Source organism: Misgurnus anguillicaudatus, chromosome 19 (genome assembly GCF_027580225.2).
Source record: "Misgurnus anguillicaudatus chromosome 19, ASM2758022v2, whole genome shotgun sequence".
Classification (NCBI taxonomy): Eukaryota; Metazoa; Chordata; class Actinopteri; order Cypriniformes; family Cobitidae; genus Misgurnus; species Misgurnus anguillicaudatus.
This window is the reverse complement of record NC_073355.2, coordinates 7,539,464-7,555,505: the sequence shown is the minus strand read 5'-3', so window position 1 is coordinate 7,555,505 and position 16,042 is coordinate 7,539,464. Positions and strand designations below refer to the sequence as shown.

General features: G+C 37.9%; 1 protein-coding gene and 1 long non-coding RNA gene across 2 annotated transcripts in view; one reads left to right on the top strand and one right to left on the bottom strand.

The window, feature by feature from the left end:
• On the bottom strand, positions 1 to 14,365 carry LOC129428905 (uncharacterized). The gene is made up of 4 exons (XR_008639035.2): positions 14,150 to 14,365; positions 1,168 to 1,268; positions 875 to 1,079; positions 1 to 796 (listed from the first exon to the last, which is right to left on the bottom strand). It is a non-coding gene; the product is annotated as an uncharacterized lncRNA (long non-coding RNA).
• A 479-nt stretch (positions 14,366 to 14,844) lies between these two features.
• Positions 14,845 to 16,042, top strand: part of LOC129428891 (SEC14-like protein 1) — a 29,666-nt gene continuing 28,468 nt past the window's right edge. The window contains exons 1-2 of the mRNA XM_055185272.2: positions 14,845 to 15,003; positions 15,440 to 15,523. Coding sequence (XP_055041247.1) covers positions 15,461 to 15,523 — 63 coding nt within the window. The 5' untranslated portion in view covers positions 14,845 to 15,003; positions 15,440 to 15,460. The remainder of the gene's footprint in view (positions 15,004 to 15,439; positions 15,524 to 16,042) is intronic.

Sequence of the window (16,042 nt, the reverse complement as noted above, 5' to 3'; positions counted from 1 at the left end):
AAGCTGAAAGACAGAGAATGCTCCAAGTCAGATGCAGACCTTGCATTCTTGCTTTTGCGCTTGTAAGTAACACTTTGATATTTAATTTTGTGCATTGTTGTACTTTCATTGCGTTCGTTATTATCTGTAAATGTCTCATCAGCTGATCAGCTGGGTTGCCAGTGGCGAGGGACAACAGTTCGTTTTTACGACAGTGTGTTTGAAAGCATTTACTACCAGACACTAGAGGAAGCTTCATAGAGAAAAAACACTCAGGCTTGCCTGGTGTCCCTTTAACAGCAGTCAGCAATCAGGTGTCCACCTGTTTAGCATGACTATAATCACACCTTCTTATTTGTAAGTGTGAACATGTGAAATGGACATTGTAAGTGTTCCTTAATGAGTGATGCTTAAAATGTAAATTACAGATGAAAATGAGAGTGATATTGCTTAAAGAAATGCATACATAGTGGGATGGAAATGAATGTTGCTATAGGCTTGGGGGAATTAATTGTAGTGATTTAAATGCGTAACTTATGTGGTTTGATTTTACAGGATTTTCTCCACAGTGCTGGGGCTGAGCCTATTTCTCTTTTTGCTGACAACTTCGCCAGCCTTAAAAAAAACTCATTCACAGGGCACAGAAGAGGCAGGAGAACACAAAAAGCTAAAGGCCAGCATGTATAAATGGGGGTAAATGTGCTTGTGCCAAAACTGAAGTGGATTTTCAGAGCGGGTAATGTTGGGTTCACTCAGGTAGCGCTGAACCTCAATGGTGGCAATGGCAGTTGATCAAGAAGGCCCCACAGTCCTGTCCCTGAAAAGTGGAAAAATTCACAAGATTTTATATGTGCAGTAAAATACAATTGGGCCCATTATAGACTTTGTGTCCTACCTGATGTGTCTGCAGCTGCTGTAGAGGGTTCCCATGCTCTGGTATGGGGTCAGATGCTGTTTCCCTAACCTTTGTTGAACACTCGGCTGTGAGCCTTTTAATGGCATTCTGGGCAGTGGATGGATTACAAAACCCAATGGTTTTAAAACGTTGATCCAGGGGAGTGGAATGGGTCATTTGGTTTGCAGTTTCATTATGAGCCTACCTCTCAGACACAGCAGAAAGTTCAGCAGTTGCATCCTTTAGTGGACTGTCTAGTACACCAAGGCACTCCCACATTGTGTGGTACTCACAAATCTGTCCTCAGGGACACCAGTGCAGCACCAACTGGTTCACATTGTTCATAAAGTCTGGAGAGCATGTCGAATGTGCTGTTCCAGCGCATGTCTACTTCCTGCTTTGGATAGAAGAAATGTGTAAAGGATACAATTATGTGTATATCATGCCATTCATCTCATTATCTGGATATAACTTATTGTATATGTATGTATCTTATGGCTAGAATTAGTCATGGGGGTTGTATGATTATTTGGTTCATAACTTTCTATTCTGAAAGTTTTTTGCATAATGACATGTGCAGCAACTGCATAGAGTTAAGTCTATTTAGTATTTTTCAGTAATGCAATTATTTTGGAAGGAAATGTGAATAATTGCAGTGTCTGCCTTTTTAAGGTGTGCCCTACATTTTCTGCTTGTGCTCCTAATATTTTCAGTCAGGTGCTACAGTGCTCCTAATAACAAAAAAAGTTAGTCTGGAGCCCAATGACTAGAAAAATAAAAATGTAAATGTAAATTTTTTTATTAAGTTATTTATTTTCTCCCATTTCTAAGGAAACTTTTTACAGTTTACAGTAAACTAAGATGTGACTTCATTTCAAGCAATGACCACGTTTACATGCGCCCTAATAATGCGATTATAATGGGATTTTGGCAATACTGCGATTATACTTTACCTCATGTAAACGCAATACTTCGATAAAAATAATGCGATTAAAGGGCGTTTTGCAGGTAAAATTTTTCAACGAATTTGTGGAATTTGCTTGTTGATAATAAACATTTAAACTGTTATCCATTGTATTTTATGTTGTTGGGTATCACAAAACCCGAAAAAGTATGAAAAAGTACAGCAATTTGCAATGGTTCTCCTTTCCCTCACAACGCACTGTATGACGTCTCGCTGGGGAGAGAATTGACCAAAGCCGCCTTGAGAGCATTGAGAATGACTATAGAAAGACGAGTAAAGTAGAGTTCTGATAGCGCAGATTATAGATAGATAGATAGATAGATAGATAGACAGATAGACAGACAGATAGACAGACAGATAGACAGACAGATGGATAGGCTAGTATAGAGAGATAGGCAGACAGCCAGATAGCATAACGTTAGCATATCTTCGTGTAGAAAGTAAACAAACAATTAACATACTCGTGCATGCTGGCTTGAGGGGGTCCATGATCCTGCCTGAAATGGGTGTAACTTTATGCGATCTTCAGCACAAACGGTTTTGGCAGCATGTCTCTAATCCTTGAAGGTGAGTGAAGCACGTCACGTCTGTTCGCGGGGACCAGCGACCCAAACGCACTCACTTTCTTACAGCCAGTAGCGGAATGGCAATCGAGAGAGTCGGGACTTTCCCGGTGGCCCGACCTGATAATAGTTATACATTTCGAGTTATATTAGCAACACCGTCTGGCGGCGTGATGTGCGCCGGTTCCCGCAGCCCGCTGGTCAAACTGTGCAGCCTTTCTGCTCAACAAAGTATATAAAAGTGCTTAACCTGTTCGGCAGGTCCAAACATGTACAGGATTTATAAATATACGGTGATCAATGAGCGGGTCCTCCTCAAATGGCATAGTCTGTCGTGATGTAAAAAGCCGCCGAACGCCTGTTTATTACAGTATGTATGCGGTCGGATCCGAGTGTGCTGCAGCTGCTGACTGCTGCTGCGTATAAAATGATCGTGTGATTCGTTCTAATCGCATAAACAATATAACAAAGCATCCTTTTATTTCACAAAACAATATATTTGAGATATTATTTGATAGACTAGTAAGTGTGGATTAAGGATGTTTAAAAATCTCTAGCCTGGTGGTCAGGACATGAATGGATCAAATCAGCAGATTTGCGAAGTTTTATTTATCTCCACATATATCATAAATAATAATTAGCAAGGTAACTTTGCAGTATAACACATTATATATTTCCTACGATGTATATATGATTTCCAAATTATATACGTAAGTATTAAACAGCAATAAATGTCTCATCTATCTCTATGGCTCTGGCTGAGTCTTTCTCCACTTCTCCCCAACGTGACGTCATCGCAGAATTGCGTTAAAAAAACCATTAATACCAAAAACGTAAAAAAAAGTGGTCTTTAAGCCCATTTTTGAGACATTTTAAAAATTATACACATATCTTGAGTGATTTATGTACCCATTAATCGACAGTGGTGGTTAACCTGCAACACACACTTTAAGCTCATAATCGCAGTAAGTATAATCGCATTAAAAGAGGTGGCGTACAGCGTTTTTAATCGCAGTATGCCTCCTTGTAAACGCTTTAATCCCATTTATACTGTCCTAACTGAAGTGCGCGTGTGTTTTAGTCACGCACCTTAAGCACAAATTCGTTTTAAACTTTACATTAGGAAGTTTTACCTGAACTCTGCCAAGACGACTCGCTGTCAGCAATCTGCCTTCATCCAGAAACAGCTCACGACTGCAGTATATAAAACCCTTAAGGAACATTATAACGATAATTATAACGATATAAGTGACAACATCATAATGATAACTTCATGCTAATTCGCTCAACGAGCGCGGCATTAACGAATATTGGATATTTCTTGTAATAAAAACTTTTTTGCAATTCTTTACATGTCACTGAATATGTAAATATGCTTTTCTTGTTGCATTTACACAGCGGGAAACCAGCAGATGTCCTCAACTCGCTGCGTTTCGCGTATCTAAACAATGAATGTAGTTTGTGTAATAATATTTTACCTTTTGGCGTAGTCAGTGTGGTAGAAAAAGCATTAAAGGAACACGCCCACATTTTGGGAATTTAGCTTATTCACCGTATCCCCCAGAGTTAGATAAGTCCATACATACCTCTCTCATCTCCGTGCGTGCTGTAACTCTGTCTGACGCAGCCCCCGCTAGCTTAGCTTAGCACAAAGACTGGAAATGCATGGCTCCAGCTAGTATACTGCTCCCAATAAGTGACAAAATAACGCGATCATTTTCCTATTTATGTGTTGTGATTTGTATAGTCAAACCGTGTACAAATAACAAGGTGATATGAGACACAGCGATCTTTTAACAGTATACATACTGAGAACTATATTCTCTGAAGACGAAGCACTGCCGCATGGGCGGAGTGATTTGCACAACTCTGACCGAACTCTCTGCTCCTCACCAGGGGCTTCTCGTGTGCTGCGAGCAGATCACTCCGCCCATGCGGCAGTGCTTCGTCTTCAGAGAATATAGTTCTCAGTATGTATACTGTTAAAAGATCGCTGTGTCTCATATCACCTTGTTATTTGTACACGGTTTGACTATACAAATCACAACACATAAATAGGAAAATGATCGCGTTATTTTGTCACTTATTGGGAGCAGTATACTAGCTGGAGCCATGCATTTCCAGTCTTTGTGCTAAGCTAAGCTAGCGGGGGCTGCGTCAGACAGAGTTACAGCACGCACGGAGATGAGAGAGGTATGTATGGACTTATCTAACTCTGGGGGATACGGTGAATAAGCTAAATTCCCAAAATGTGGGCGTGTTCCTTTAAGTAGTGAATTTCACAGCAACTGCATCAGCACTGTATACCTGAGGTAATTTTATGTTATAGACCTCAGCAATGAATGAGCTTTTCTACTGCATTTTAAGTGCACGTGCACTTCAAGTTCAAATAGATTTGATTGGCTGTCAATGGTTTATCGTTCATCATGTGCCAAAATCGCTATCGGTATCTTTAATATAAAAAGATTTTTTAAACTAGATTTTTATAGTTATTGTTTTAATGTGAACGCCCTTTACAGGCACTGTCTGTCATAATATTTCTGTCTTCATCACGGCACCGGATAATGAAATACATCCATAACAACGTGTTTGTCGTTTAACGTAAGTAAATTAAAACAGTGGACCATATATGTGAGTTCATAATTTGTGCTCTGCATTGGGCTATGTGTGAATAATCCGAAAATCAAAACTGCATGTAAACCGGAATGAGGAGATTAGCTCCAGTCATGTTAAATATCTTACTGCGATTAAGTCCTTACTCTGATTATTGGAAATAATCGCATTATTGTTGTGCATGTAAACAAGCTCAATGTGTGCTTTGATTTCAGTTTAAATCAAAATGTTCAATAAATAACCTTAACAACTAATACTTGGCTCAATTCTTTTAAAACCACAAAGATAACAACAAATGCCCTTTCAATAGAAAAATATATATATACCACCTTTAATATCCGAGCATATTTTCATACAGTACAAACCTTGCCAGTGAACTATGAAGCAAAAAAAATTGTTTATTCATCGTAATCGATGTCAAATGTTAAATTAACATTTAACATAATTAACGTGATTGTAAATACACCTAAAGTCTGAAAAAATAAGTGTGCCACTTTTAATGACCAGAACAGAGGCAGGTTGTTAAGGGGGCCTGCACCCTACGATGGGCAGTGAATATTTGCCCTGCCATTGAAGTGAGTCAAAACCAGTTAAAATAACAGCGAAAGAAAAAGATATTCCTGTGCACAAAATTAACAATCAAGAGAATGTGAAAAGGGATAAGAATATATGTTCAGCCAAAGAAATCACTAGCAGAATGCACACAATGTGGATACAAACACGAAGTAATGCCCTGCATACGGACAGATATGCAAAGACTGTCACAAAAATAATCATTATTCAAAGAAGTGCATGTGTTGCACACAAACAGAGAAAAAATGAAGATTTCATGGAATCGATCAAGATAATTACATGTTCCTTGGAACCCTTGAATTGAAGTAGACTGAACTGTCCCAAATCAATGAGAATGGTGATGTGAAAACAAAAGAAAAGCAAACTGAAACAGTGGACTGAAACCCTTAAGATCAACAACCAGAAGCTGATTGTAAAGTTAGAGACAAGTGCAGACTGTAATGTAATATCAGTGCAAGAACTGGATGTATTAAAAATTGACAGAAATGACATAAGAAAATCATGATGTAAACTAGTGACATATTAAGGCCACAAGATGTCGCCCTTGGGTCAGCAATGCATCGAATGCCAGTACAAACATTAGCTGTAGTCTTCAATTTCAGGTCCAGTGTTGCCAGATTGGGAGGGTTTGGTATCAGTTGGGCGGGTTTAAAACATGCATTTTATAGGCTAAAAAAATCCCAAGTGTGTATAGTCCATCGTGATGTTACTTAACACCCACTGCATGTGTTTGTGTTGACGCCACGCCAATGATGAGCCCGCATTTAGCCAATCACAAGCGATAGAAGGCAGCCAGCTCTCATTCTCATCGGGGAATCAAGATGTCGAAGTTAGAAAATATATAAAAAGTTACAGAAAGGAGTGGGACCCCTAAAGTAATGAATAATGCAATCTTAATTTGGAAAATAGCACTGCAAATTCTGTAACACGGACTCCGGATAGCTTGCCGCACATCAATTAATGTCGTGGATGAATTATCGGAGCACTCAGGTGCACAGAACCAAATGTTCGGCTGTCATTAAGTCAATTCTGGCACCATGAACTTCAGCCAGACTGTACATCGTTCTGAAAAGTTCAGATGTTCTATAGTATGGTGCATTAACTGTGGCAGTTAAAATAACTAAATGCTAATCAAATAGAATCAAAATGTTGATTTAATTATTTTGGGTGTTTTTTGTGTGTTTGGGCGGGTTTTGGACAGTTTTTTGGTTGGAAACCATCAACTCTTATCTGGCAACACTGTTCAGGTCACAGAATAAAATGCCTGTGCAATTCTGGGAAGAGAATCCTGTAACACATAAGGAGTAATAAAAAGGATATATGAAATTAAAGGACACACCCCGAAAGATATTATGAGTGAATCTAAAGATTTGTTTACAGGACTGCGTTGTGTTCTGGGAGTCAACCACATTTAGACAAAGCCTGAGGTCATGCCAGTTATTCATGCTTCCAGGAAAGTTTTAGTGGCTTTAAAAAAAGACATTCAGGGAACTACACTAACCTTTTCCACTGGTGGCACTTGCGCTACCAACTTTTTCAGTTACTGGCGCAAAATATGATTTGGTCGCACATATTTTTTTCAAGTTATATTAAGGCGCTCTGGATAATAATGAACAATAATGAAACTGTATTGCATACAGATATGCTTTTTATTTTACTTGCCATCTTTTAAACCACATGCCGCCTTGTTTTCTTAAATGTTGCAGTGTTTCCCACAGATCTGAAATTTACTTGGTGGTGGTAGCCGGTGAAAAGGGCAATTATTACCCACTGACAAATAATGGTCTACTATACATGTGACGTAGAACTAATAATGTGTGACACAACACAATACTTTGATTCATTGAAAATTGATATTAATTTCACATTATATTTCATTAATCTAACCACCCCAAACTTTCTTTGCCATTAACAAAGCTGACACGGTTTGTCAAAGCACCACGAAAACACTTACTGTTTTTGCACTGATATATGAAGCAATTAGACCCCTTTTATCAAACTCAATATAATACAATACTATGTATAGTATATTAATAGACAGTGCAGGTCTATAGATTATAAATGTGACTGATGTTATGACTGATGTTATAATGGTAATAATTTCTATTAGATAGAGCAGAAGCAGTAAAAGTGCCTATCTTTCTATTTCTCTCTTGCCGATTTAAAAAGCTTAATCCCCTCATTATTTCAGATTTAAAAGTCTACTTGCTGTCCCGGTGACAGACTTTACATTGCTTTGCTCGTTCAGTGCAATTGGCTTGACATTAGCACTGCTTTTTGCTACAATCTCTGTCCAAACTTAATATGGATATGGTTTTAGAAAAGATATGGTTTATTAATAATAAGATCATTAAAAAAATGTGAGAAAGCAAATGCAGCGCATGGTCGTAACAAGAACCATCGCCATAGAAACCGAAGGCACGCTAAAACTGCACTCGAGCTTTAGCGCGGTAGCGCTCATGGCCGTTTTCCGATCGACTCGGGTTATAAACACAACATTAATCAGACTTGGGACCCAAAGTAATTAAACTAGGACCTAACCGGACCCGACAGACCATTTAAAATATAAACCCGGAATACGGGTCCCGCGTCCTCAGTGAAGAAAGACCTCTGCTCAAGTTCAGAAACATGGAAGACACTGCGCTTGCGTCGCGTCGGACCTAATTCATTGAGAAACAGCTGAGCACGCAAACGCACACTGATAGGGAGAGACACGACGTGCTTTCACGCAAAATGAAGCCAACGTGTTGATGGCTTAGAGCACGTTATAAAACGTATTCTTAAAATCCACATTTCTGTTTTAATAAATGCTCATAGTAAATCATAGCATATTGTCTAAAACATTAGGTAGCACATTTGCGACCCATTAAAAATTAGGGTCGCAACGGCAGTTCAAAAGGTCGCATATGCGACCATTTTGGTCGCAGTGTAGCTCCCTGACATTGAAAGAGAACTGAAACGTATGAAAGAGTACACAAACCCATACAGCAGTACTGGACGTTTAGAGAGGAACTGGGTTACACAGATGGTCTGTTCAAAAACGGAAAACTAGTAGTAGCCTACCAAACAAAATATGAAATAAAATGCTTGAAAGAATTCATAAAGCACACATGAGTACTCAGCAAGCAATTTTGGCTAAAATAAGGCAAAATTTGGGCTGTCAGTGAAAGTCTAATAGCCGTCTAACCATATCCCAAAAATAGATTATGCAGTATATGGTTAGAACATGTAAAAGAAATGAAAGCAAGCACCTTGAACACCAGTTGACTTTGCTTACATGATGGGATATTGTACATAAGTTATTTATGCAAAAATGGCATCTAAACAAATTCATAGTTATTAAGGATAGAAGTGGGATACTCATAGCCAGACTATATTAGGTCTAAGCCGTCTTTTCACCGTCTTGGTTTTTGCTTGCGAAATATCATTACGTGTAAAGAAAGAGCCAGAAACGTCTTGTTCTGGCCAGGGATGGCAACGCAAATTGAAGATGTTGTAAGTGAATGTGATATTTGCAATAAGCACAGAAACAACAATTCCAGAGAACCGCTTGTGTCACATCCTGTCCCAGAAGTAGCATGGTCAAAGGTCAGAATGGATTTCTTTCCACTTCCTCGGTGTTGACTACTTTTCCAAGTACCCTGAATTCACAGTTAAAGGATATGACAAGTAAGCACATCATTCTAGTTCTCAAATCAGAGAACTAGACGCAAGTAAACAACCAGTTCAGTGTAACTACATGCAGTCTCTTGTCATCAAGACATTACATCGACTGTCTGACATAAACCAGAAGTGGAACCATTTTTGTGCCGGTGTGGTAAATTCAGAACAAACAATGAAATGTGACTATTTGCAAACACCACAACAGATTTATAAACATAAAACGGATTTATAGGCAAGTATTGTTAAAGTGTTATAAAGTGCTGATTGACTAAACAAAGAATCACAACTGACATTTATGTTTCAGTCTGTCACAGAGATAATATATTAGAAAACATGTTGTATATATCAGGTAATGGATAAATAGGATATGTACTGTCTACCATTTTATTTAACAATCCCCTACAGCAGTGGTTCCCAAACTTTTTCAGCGTGCGGCCCCCCTTGTGCATGGTGCATTCCTTCGCGGCCCCCCAAAAGAAAATTTGTGACAAAAACTGTTCTAAAACTCAAAAACCCACATCAAATTATACCAAAAAGTAGTGCTTTTGGTTAGTAGCCTTATTTTTTTAGGTTTAATTACACAGAATTTATGATAAATTAATGTATTTCATAAAATGTCGTAAAACTGGGGCCCCCCTGGCACCATCTCGCGGCCCCCCTGGGGGCCCCAGCCCTCAGTTTGAAAACCACTGCCCTACAGTACCTTACAGGTATAAGAAAATTACAACACCGTGGTGGCATCCTGTAAATACGATGACAACGTAGGACATCATAAAATGTCTCCATTGACTTTGTATTGCGAGAGGCCGCCTCCTTGTCATTTCTGGCTTATAACAAAAACATAATAATGCCTAAAAGCTGCTGTGTGACAAGATAACAAGCCAAAAAAAACTGAAATAAATTTTCATAAGCTGTCCAGCCGTAAAACTCAGCCTGTAAGGAGAAAAAAGTGGATCGCCGACTACGTTTCCCTCTAGTGGGCACAGTTCTACTAATAGTAGTACAATGAAAAGTTGCCTGTTTCCACTTTTGTGTCTTTAAATGCTCGTTTTTTGGGGTCGACAGCAGCCTCTCGCAACACAAAGCCAACGGAGACGGATGGATTGTTTTCCCCCAGTGGGCGTGGTTTTCAAGTTATGACGCTGTGCGCTCTGTCTCTATATGGACCTCCATGCTGTACAACTCCTCTGCCGTGAGCAGGGGGATCCATCCCTCAAGGATCACATCAAACAGTAGTCCCAAAAAGTCAATCTCATCTCACCCACTTCCCGAACTACTGCCTCTGCACCTTCCTACGTGCTGGCCTCAACACCGCCACCCAAGAGCAGCTCCACCAAACCTCTCCACCTTGGTCAGTTGTCGACCATCCGCTGTTTCTGGGCTCCAATCCTCAACATCACCAGCACTACTCCTGACCCAGACCCCAACCATGACCCTGTTGCACTGACCCCAACATCGCCCCGGAGCCTCCGGACCTCATCCAGCTCACCCTCATCTCCGCTGGTCGCACCCAACCTACCTCTCCCTCCTTCTTCTCTGTCTATGCTAGCCACAGCATCAGCCCTGGGTCTGTTGTCACCAGGAGATCCCTCAGCTCACCCTCAGTACACCATAGCCATTGGGTTGGGGGTGCTTCTGGATCCTAATTGTAACAATTACATTTATCTCACAATTTTCATTTATTGTGTTACCCAGTGCTACCCAACTTCACCATTCAACTATGCTCAGGCTCAGAAACCAAAACACCAACCAGAACCAGAAACCCTGGTGTATTTTTTGATGATCACCTGACCTTTACAGATCATATTACACTACAAATTATTCAAGATTCAGCAGCTCGACTGGACTTTCAGGAAGTCATCTTTCTTTATCTCTCTATTGGGTACCAGTCACTGCACCAGCCTACCTTCACCCTCTCTTATACTTACAACCCGTAAGAACCCTGCAGTCAGCAAATGTACGGAGCCTTGTGGCACACTCAGGAAGAGCACAAAATCACTCTCTAGTTTATTTACCTTTCTTAAAAGCTCACTCTTCTCCTTTCTCACTTCCTCTTTCTCTATAATTTTTTGTAAAGCACTTCTCATATTACTGCTTCCTCAAACTAACTCGCTTTATTGTTTTCTTCCTTGGTAAAGGTGTCTGCTAAATGCCTTGATATAAACGTAAGCATTAAAAATTATAACAGTTATGGACTTATATAGAATTCAATTGCTGTACATATAAATGTAATATATTTCAATTTACATTAATGCATTTCACAAACACTTTAATCCAAATCATTCAAGGTGTTCTGTGGATCAAACCCATGACCTTTGCACTGCTAACACAATGCTCCTCCAGGTGAGCTACAGGAACACTAGTCAGTATCAGTTAATGTATTTTACAGTTTTAAAATGTGGCTGATCAGAAGTTTAAAGTAAAGTTCATGAACTGTAGTCATTTCTCTGATGAAAAAATCTGTGTTTATACAGAACAAGAAATTATGGACAGTTGAGTTGCAGTTCTGCCTCACAACATCTTTTTAATACAGACAGCTTGACACTTGAAATTGGTTTCTATTTCTGACACCAGCTGTTCCTGACTTGTACTCTTTATGAATATTCATTTGCATTCTTAGCTGTGATTAACCAAACAGATAAATAGACCACAGACACAGTTTAAAGTTATGCATAACAGACCAACACATAAGACAGATGAACCAGACAGAGATTTTTTTATATTTTCTGTGCTGACTTTTTGGGTCACTATGCAAAATTCTGCATGAGTTTAAATGGCAAAATGTAATTAATGCATTTGTGAATCTAAAGACATAATCAATGTTGCCAATATATTTAAAGTGCACTTGAAGAGATTGGTTCCAAAACACGATAAACGCTATTTAAAAAAGAGAGTTACTGCCAAAATCAGTATTGTATCAGGTCAGTATTTAAAAGTAAATTCTTAACTTTACGCAAAATACAATATCCGCTGTGTCATTCTGTAATTTTCCCAAAACGCAATAAACGCCACTGCTCCTTTTCTGCAGAATGCAATAAATCCCCTCAACAAATCACAATGCTTCATTCCACGCATTGTAAACAATGATGGCGCTGCGTTGAATACACAAAATCCTAGTTTTCCTCATCTTGTACTTTGTGATCAACAAACAAACAAAAACAAAATAATACTTTGATGGCATTGCTAAACCTGTGGTGGTTTTCTTTGGCGGGGAAGAAACGTAAGCCATCAACATCTAATAATTTATACGAGAAGCACTCGGGAGACGGAAAATGCCGGTTGCTTGTTCTCCCGGAAACATTAAGCTTCTCTCATGCTAACACATTGACCCCAGGGGATCTTAGGAAAAACTTTCCATTATTTTACGCTAAGCCAACGAAAATCGAGTAGGACCAAAACATTTTACAACTGATCGCTGTGAAAAATGTTAAGCGACGTCCTATAACCACACCAATGACAGTGTTCTTAATATGACAAAGTAAGTGTTTTGATTAATGTTTAATCAGCATATACCACTAGTCAACTAAATGAATATAACATGGTAAAGATGAATGCTCATCTATATATTGATTTGATAGACTTATAGCATTTTGAAAAAAAAAACTTCATGGATTTATTGCATTTTGTGGAAAAAATTATTTGTTTTTATAATAAATCTTTGAAAATCAAATTATTGATTTGAATTTTTAATGTTATTATTACCTAAAGATGCTATGTGAAAGTTTGTAACAGAAAATAGTGGTTTTCATCTTTCATCACTTTAGACGGTTTCATTGGACGCACGTGTGCTGACGTGATACACGTCTGGATCCGAACTTTACTTCCGGTTTCGTTTTTTTAATTGTCTGACTAGTTGCTAAATCAATCTCTTGAACAAATGCCTCGTCGAAAATAACAAATGTTTTGGTTTCCTAGGTAATCTGTGTGTTTTTTTGCTTGTTGTATAAATAAACTACGTTTAAAGAGCTTTGTTGTTATTTATTCTTAGCGGAGTTTACTGGAAGTTACGTGCGGACCACGACAGCCGCTTGTTTATACCAAACGTTTTTACTGAAATTAGTCAAAATAGATTTATTGCATTTTGGATCCAAACTCTTCACCTTTTTAATTGCTAAAAACAACGTTATTTTGGTATAATACAATGTGTTTGCGTGGTTTATGGTTCAAAAAACACATTATTTTCCACATACCGTACATTTTTGTAGCTCCAGATATACTGTCTCCCTGAAACGCACTGATTTTGTAAAAAACTCATCGAGTTGTATTTGTGCCTAAAACAAGCAAAAAAATTCAAGAAAGAAAACTTATTTCTTGTTTTATGCACAAACTTATTTACATTTGATATTTTGTCTTAAAACTAGACTTTTTTTACTCATTAAGAAAATGCATCTTGAATTAAGAATTTTTTGATATTTGTACTTAAAACAAACCAAAAATACTAAGTAAGAAAGTATTTTTTACTGCAAGTGTGCATTTACTCAGCATTACGATGAGGCATCAGTATCTAAATGTTAACAATTGTTTAAGGACCCAATAAAGTGTTTACCTGTTTGTCTTTAACATTATAATTAGTCTGGCTGTATTCAAATCTTGAAGATGTTAACCAAGAAAGTGCATTAATAATGCACTTAATTTCACTTTACAAATGTGCACAAACACTGAAATAAACATGACATTACAGTCATACAGAACACATGTGCATGGTAAATGTATTATCTGAAAGGAAAAATCATCTTGCAAGTTGCATGAGTCAAAGAATAGGTCACGTATAATATTCCAGTTCTTTGTGTACTGTACACACAAGCAGTATGAGACAGCTCCCTTGTATATGTCTGACCGACATTACACCTCATTCCCAATTTTACTTATCTCCTATCAGAAACCTCCTGTTTCACTCACCTCAACATGATCCTGTGGGAAATCCACAGCAGCAGCTTTTTGAATTTGCCAGCCGCACTCCAGATTACTAACTGAACCTGCCCTAAAACACGTTTTTTCGTCTAGCGAGCTACTACTTTTAAAAAATAATACAGTTTTATTATCAGTGCTGAAGGATTCGTTAAATCAATTTAATGAAATTACATCTGAGGTAGGTAATTAGGATAATGTTTGCCAATCGGTGCGTTCGACTCGATGCTACACTGCGCAGACCGTCAAGAATATGATATCAAAATATCGCGAGATCGATTCGAGAGTTCACTCTTCCGCATGCTTTCGAACATCTGTTGTGGTATTTTGATGTCGTACACCTGTCAAAACACGTCTTGTGCTTGCATTAAACAGTAGTTTAAACCTCACCCACAACACAATCTACTAGCTGGAATATTAGTCAGATTTGAATGAACGTAATTGGATAAAGTATTAGGTAATTGTAAATAAACAACAACTAACAAGGAGCATGAATAGATTTACATTTTTTTAAACAACTAAACACACAAAATGTATATATACTGTTCATTTTAAAATGATTTATTGTACGTATATTAACGTTTTTTTTCCCTGAAGCTAATTTAAGCCAGATAAAATTAGTAAAATACTTTTTCTGCATAGACATTTATGTAAAGTATGTAGGCGGAGTTGTGAGTGACGTGGTTTATGTAACGTCATGTGACTCAAGAGCAGCTGAGCTTTTACTTCAGTGGCAGGATGGGTCGGAAAAACTAAAGCAAACCAGACCGGATTTATATTCATTCGGATCGGGTGTAATCAAGATCTCAATGCAACAGTATTCTTTAAACGTTTAACTTCAAAAGGTAAAGATTGAAACTTCATTTCACCTTCATTTTTTTGAATGTTCGCCTGCGCCCTTGCTCTCTCCCTCTCTCGATTGCTTTGGCCTAATTCTCTGCTTTCCGGTTAAATGTTTTGCTTTTAACTTCCCCGTCTCACTTAGTAAAACAATACAGAATATAAGATATAATTACGTTATTATGTCCATATTTTATACAGAATTAATATATAATATTGTATTGAACATGTTAAGATGTTTCGTCTCCCGGTAAACGTAAATGATATACGTTAACCTTAACTAGAAAAATGCAATCATAACAGGAGATACACATAAAAAACTATAACCATAATTTAAGCTTAGCTATTTATTAGTTTCTAGGTGTACGTTTGTGTTTCAGATCATAATGTAGTGTTTTCAGTATAACTTTTAACCATTTGGTTTGTTTTTTTCTATGAAAGGTCTTTTTATTGGCTGCAGAGATGGTGCAGAAATATCAGTCACCCGTCAGGGTCTACAAATACCCATTCGAGCTCGTAATGATGGTGAGTTTATAAGAAGTTGTTGCAATGAGAGAAAATACACAATATTGTCATAATATACTCTATACTAGATTTGGTTGAATTGTTTAACATACTGGCTGTCTCAAGTTCACTGTCATTGTCTTTACCATGATAACAGACTAGTCACCAGATAATTTAAAAGATTTTGTTATGTACAAATATATATCATTTTCACTAAAAGTCAGCTGTTTTCTGTTCCAATACTGAAGAGTTCATTAGATCAGTTGTGTAAGGTCACATGAAACATGGGTAAATCTTTAACCTTATTCTGCTTTTTGCCAGCTATAGATGGGTGGGCTGGCAGGTATTATATGTAAAAATAATCATTACACCGCAGAAGCTGGATTTGGCACGGCATTTATGTTTGGTTGCATGACTGTTTAATGCTGCTCAAATGTGTTTACACAACATTGCATAATGATATGAGATTAATGTAATTGCGTAAGTTGATAAATTACACAAGTATAAATTATAAAAATGACAGGAAGTTTTTAGGTTTAT